Below are 6,000 nucleotides of genomic sequence, written 5' to 3' on the forward strand. Positions count from 1 at the left end.
TTAAACTGAAATGGATGGATGCAGGGCTCGATAGATGGAAAATGTGCGTAATGTACTGTATATATATGGGTAACAATAGATGACAATGTAATTTATTTTTAAGTGTAACTTTATGGTGTTATGAATATCACATATTATTTATTTGTCCAACAAAACATTTTCAGGTAGGGACCAGCCCAATTCTTAAATTAGTGGAAAAATTCCTGCCTTTAAGTAAATTCCATATACAATCTGATGTAGAATCTTATATCTCAAAACACTGTGTGCACAGATATTAGGGTGGGTATGGTCTACCTAACATATTTAATTAATTTGCTTCTCTCTGTATTTATTTGGGCTAATTAGTATACAAAGTAAATGGCCACATGTCAATCAGACAAATTATACCTTGGTTGGGGGAAGTCATTATAAATAATGTGTGAAAATAATTCAATGTCAGACCATTATGATTCTGTGTGATTTTTGGAGCTTAACTGATAGAAGAGACTTCTGTCTTGATCCACAACGCCATTCGGCTGTAAGTGTGTTATAACAGTACCCAAAGTTGGAGACAATTTTCTCCAAAAAAAGACCTGGCTTAAATCATGGGTAATCTGCTATATGAGAAAAATCAATCAGCTGCCTTTTAACTTGAAGCACTTACTGCCTTACCTCACTGGGAACTTCCAATAATGACGGTAGAAGTGTTGTGGACAACAAGGTCTGAGGACTGGTCAGGCAGTGTCTCAGCACATATCTCTGGGCCGATAAGTCTGCTATATTCCCATATTTATTTAGAAATGCATGCTGTACTATTGAAACTAGAAATTAATTATTTTAAGTTATACTTATTTTAATGGTATTATATACATAGTGTTGGATTGACAGACTGCACAGAAGGCCCAAACCCTTACTAGTTTTCCATGCACATTCCAAAGATTTGGACATTATGTTATTTGGCGAGTCAAAACTGGTGTGGTGTAAACGAGTGTGGGTGTGCGTTTGAATGAGCATTAGTAGACTGGCATCCCATCCAGAGCTGGTTCCAATAAATCTCTCCAGGATAGGCTACAGTATGTGCATTCTTGAAGATGGCAAATTTAAGAAAGCTATAATAATGGCTGTAGCAAGCAAGAACATTTTTACAGAACAATCCTGAGGTCAGTTTCATTTAGATTGTATAACAGACCCAAAATCTTGAGAAAAAGTAGGTTTAGACAAGTGCACCACCACGTTTACGTATAAAGTCAACAAATGGAAGGACCATACCCACTTTTCTTTACTTACAAACTGTATCATAGTTGGCTATAGACATGAACTACTTGGCCTCAACAGCCTTTGTAAACACATGGCTGATAATCGATAATCACAACCTATAAAAGCTTGAATATGACCAAAAATAACTGTCAAATTTGACTGACATGGCTCAACAGACCTTGAAATGATTAACTAAATATAAGTAATACAGTTGAAAGTTATAGTTACACCAACAGAGGGTGGTGCATCTTAGCATGTATTAAGTTTGATTTTGTTATCTTTTGATAAACATGATCTAGAGATTAATGTCATGCCTATGTGATGATTAGGCGGAGAAGTGTGGTGGTTAAGATTTTGGACCTCAAACCTTGAGATTGTGGACTCATATCCCCGCTGGTTACACATCAACAAGTCACTTCACCTGCCATGCTCCATTTGAAAATAACAAAATAAATGTAACTAATTTAATCTCAAATGTTTTAAGGTGTCAGCCAATAAGTAAATGTAATGAACCCAAGATTTTTATCATCATTTAAGTAGACAGGCAGTGCAACGTGGTGGATTTGGATTTGAAAACCTGAGGTTGTGGGTTCACATCCTGCTACTGATTCTGTGTGATCAAGAGAAAGTCACTTCACCTGCCTGTGGTCCAGCTAAGGCAAACAAAAAAAAAAAACGAAAGAAATTAAATCAATTGTTTCTCTCATATGTTTTAAGTCATCTGGGATAAAAGTGTCAGTCAAATAATATGTTATGCTGATTGCCCAATGGCATAGGAGGGCATGGGGGCATAACCAGATATGATACCTGTAGTGGATCGGATGTATTATTCAATAATTTGTTTTAATGATATGTTATAGCTCAATTCAGGCATTAATTACGTCGATGTTTCAAGATTAAGAAAAACATCTGGAAGAATGCTGATAGTAGCAACATAACATTACTATGATGATGTCAGTGGGCACAAGCGAACCATTCACATGGCATAAAATTGCTGGCAAACGTGAATGGCTGCGCTAAGCAAATTTGAAAGGCATGAATTCAAAGTGAGGCAGCGCTAGAGACAAATACAAGAACAAAAGGGGGACACATTGCACAGGTGTACAAATCACTGGCCGTCACGTCAGGTAATAAACATCCAGAATGCTGACCACTGCAACAAGTTCACTCCACGCCAGGCCGCTTCGCGCCCTGCTCTCGCTTGTTTGATTTGACTCTGGCGGCTTGGGGTTCAAACGCACGCTACAAATGGGTAAACTTTTTTCTCCCAAGTAGGGACGACAAAAACTTTAGCTTCAGAAGAGTTATCAGCTGTTATTTCGGATACAGGAATGTTATGCGAACCATCAAAAGCTAAAGAGAAGTTACATGTTCGGGGAATTATCAGGGAGGGGGAGAGAATGAGAGTAAAAAGAAAAGAAAAGGAACTGCGAAGCTGTCATGTCCCCCCCAAACGTCTACTCACAATGTGTGTCGCAGGTCAGGAAGCTTTCTGCGAAGAGAAAGGAGCTCGTTGGGCACCTCGCGTACCCGGAGCATCCTCGCTGGCGACTCGGCGCCGAGCTCGTTCACTGTAACGTGCATTGGGCTCGTAGTCTTTCCGAGCGTCAACACCCAGCTGTCCACTTTCTTCTGGACTGTAGTTTTTAGCATCTTATAGTTGCCCCTTTTACCATCGTGCGTGCTTAATTTGCCATCTGAATGAACAACTAGGAGCTGGTCTTCTCTGAAGGAACTCCACGACGACAGTCCATCCTTATCCATTTGCACTTCGTCCTGCAGAATCTCCTCCAAGTCCACGAACCGAGGTGAGACGTGCTCGTAAAACTCATGTTTGTTTTCCTCGTACTTAGTTGACAACGGGTCCAGCAGTGTTACCAACATCACAAAGAGCGCAAGGGGAGCAGTCAACACCACACACCGCAACCTGCATACCATGAGCCGGCATCTTTTCCGGCGTGGCATTGTAAAGGTGAGGGGGCACTCAGGTAAGAGAACGCGTTATCCGGACCGGTCCCGCTGTGGTGCTCACTTCCATTCTAAACGTGATTCTTTCAATACGGCATTCCGGCGTGAGTAAGTGTCAGTCCGCGTCCTGACTCCTGCAGGGTTACTTCATTCAGAGTTCTCAGGGTCCTCCAGGGCAGCCTTCTATGCAGTCAAGTGCTTTCTGTAGACATCATCACAGGAATATACGCGACTCAGATCGCACATTATGATAGAACACTCCACCACGGCAGCACATTACTTATGGCAATACCGCACATTTAATCTGATCAACAGACGTAACTCCAATCCGGTTTGTTTTCTCTTAGGCAACTCTTACACACATTAATGCAAGCAGACGGTGTCGATCTCCGGGTCCTAGTGCCAACCTGTTTTCCGTATAACAAGGTAATAAAGTACAGTACTGTATTCTCAAACCCGTTTAATCCAAATTAGTGTCGCGGGGGCTATAGCCTGCTCAAGCATCATTAAGGCAGGATTCAGTCTTTGGACAGGACGCCAGTCATTTGTCAAATTAATGTTTTTAATATATATAGACATACTAAGATTTGATCTTTATTTAAGCAGTATCTTTAGTTAAAGTTGATGTACTAAAAAATGAAAATTTAAATTTATTCAGTAGAAAATGAACACATATACAAAGTACACCCTCTGCTGTAACAGATGGTGTGGGCCTCTATAGCAAAAGGTGTTCCCTGTGACTGTCTCCCAGTCTTTGACATTGACTGGAACAACGTTTTCCCCAAATCACTATACAGATTTCTGTCACCCAATGCAGTGTTTGAGGGGTGTCTTGAATGTCATGCCCATTTTAACCCCCCCCCAGCATCTTGACTGCATTCAGCTCCAGGCTTTGACTGGGTCAGTCCAGAACCCTGAATTTCCTTCTTTTTAGTGATTCCTTAGTATATTTACTTGTATGGTTAGTGTCATTTTCATGTTGCAAGGACACTTTTGGTGGAGCTTCAGTCTTCTGCCAGATGGTTTCACATTATCATTCAGCATGCTCTGGTGCAATGAAGAATTCATAGTGGATGGTGAACTGCCCAGGCCCTGATGCAGTAAAGCAGCTCCAAATTATAATATTTTCACCACCATGCTTTACAGTTGGTATCAGGTTGCTCTGGTCAAATGCCGTTTTTGCTTTTCACCAGGCATTTGTTATAGTTCAGTGGCCAAATCTTTGCCATATCTTTCCGGATCACATTGTTCCAGAAGTCCTGATCTTTTCCACTTTGTTAATGGGCAATCTTTCGTTTTGCCCTGATGTTCTTTCTGTGCAGAAAAGGTTTCCTCCTGGCACACTTTCCATATAGATCTAAGTCTTTCTAATTGCAGATTCATGTTCTTTATCATACACAGTGAAAATAACTGCCTATATAGGTCTCATGATGAAATTTTGGAGTTCTTACAGATTACTTTCAGCTTCTTGCATTCTGCTCTCGGGATGAACTTGCTGGTGTGGCCTGGCCTGGACAAGTTGGCAGTTGTTTGAAATTCTCTCCAATTCTAAATGATCTTCCAGACAGTGGAATGGTTGATTTCCAATTATATGGAGATCTTTTTATATCCCTTCCCAGACTCATAGGCATCTTTCTGAAGGACCCAGGAGCTCTTTTGATCTAGTTAAAACAAACACTTCAACAAGAAAAACAAACCAATCTTAATATCTGAGTTTTAAATACAAAGGTTCAGACAAGATCCTCTCTAATCATGTTCTTATCATCTGCACCTGATCTGGTGCACCTGATTCTAATTTTAGGCATTTGAGGTAGTGATATACCTCGTATATAGTAGTGTACATACTTTTTTCACATTCAAAATTTAAATTTATGTTTATGTAAATTATACAATGGACTACAAAATGTAAATGCGGTATGATGTTTGTTATATTATATCATGTGTATCTATAGATACTGTTTAAATGAAGATCAAATCTTGATATGTCCACATATGTTAAAAAAGAAAAAACATATAATAGAGTGTACTTACTTTTGCACATAACTATTTACTATTTACTGTATATAAGATTTATAACAATGTTTTTAGACTTACCTAATAAAAGAAACACTAGTAAAAACAAACTAGTTTTATTTTTCAACATAATCCTCATGAATACTAATGCACATATTAAAATACAGTATTCACATATATTTTCTTTGTCACTCAAATAAGTGTTGGCTCGATCTCTTCGTTATTGTCATAAGTTGTACCACAGAGGTAGTCTGCTGTATGGATTTGGGATGTTTAAAGCTGGAACTTAAAAGAGGAGAAAAAAAATTTTAAAATTGAGTTTTGATTAATGCAAATGAAACATAACTCATATACATACAGTATATTATGCCATCCAGAAATGTGTATTCTTTGAATATAATTTGAAATACTCTAATATGATTGTTTAGGCTACTCACATAGCTATGATTACTAGCAAAATTCTTTCCATCTCTCTGACAATCTTTTCTTGTCAGTCCAGAATATATTAGTTAGCTGAACAGGTTTACACCTGGATATGATTATGGCCACGCAGAGCATATTAACTAATTATTTTAAAAATCAAAGACACAATCTAAAGAAACTCCTGCTTCACCATTCCATCATGATACAAACTCAAGGATGAACAATCAAAATCATCCCCATGAGCACCCAACCACCTTGGGTCGCCTGCCACCTCTCATTAAAAAAAGTGCTAGCCTGATTGCTGATTTATCGTCATAGGTGAGCCTCCTGCACAACCCAAATTGAATGAGGTTCCTTGTA

At 39.0% G+C, this 6,000-nt stretch overlaps 1 protein-coding gene across 1 annotated transcript in view; it reads right to left on the bottom strand.

Annotated features, from left to right (window-relative positions):
* The window catches only part of LOC114664193 (polypeptide N-acetylgalactosaminyltransferase 15-like), a 60,070-nt gene extending 56,541 nt beyond the window's left edge, over positions 1-3,529 (bottom strand). Inside the window, exon 1 of the mRNA XM_028818207.2 lies at positions 2,702-3,529. Within this exon, the coding sequence (XP_028674040.1) occupies positions 2,702-3,201 (500 nt within the window). The 5' untranslated portion in view covers positions 3,202-3,529. The remainder of the gene's footprint in view (positions 1-2,701) is intronic.
* Positions 3,530-6,000: the final 2,471 nt, after the last annotated feature.

The sequence above is a fragment of the Erpetoichthys calabaricus genome, chromosome 13 (assembly GCF_900747795.2).
Source record: "Erpetoichthys calabaricus chromosome 13, fErpCal1.3, whole genome shotgun sequence".
In the NCBI taxonomy this organism is placed as follows: domain Eukaryota; kingdom Metazoa; phylum Chordata; class Cladistia; order Polypteriformes; family Polypteridae; genus Erpetoichthys; species Erpetoichthys calabaricus.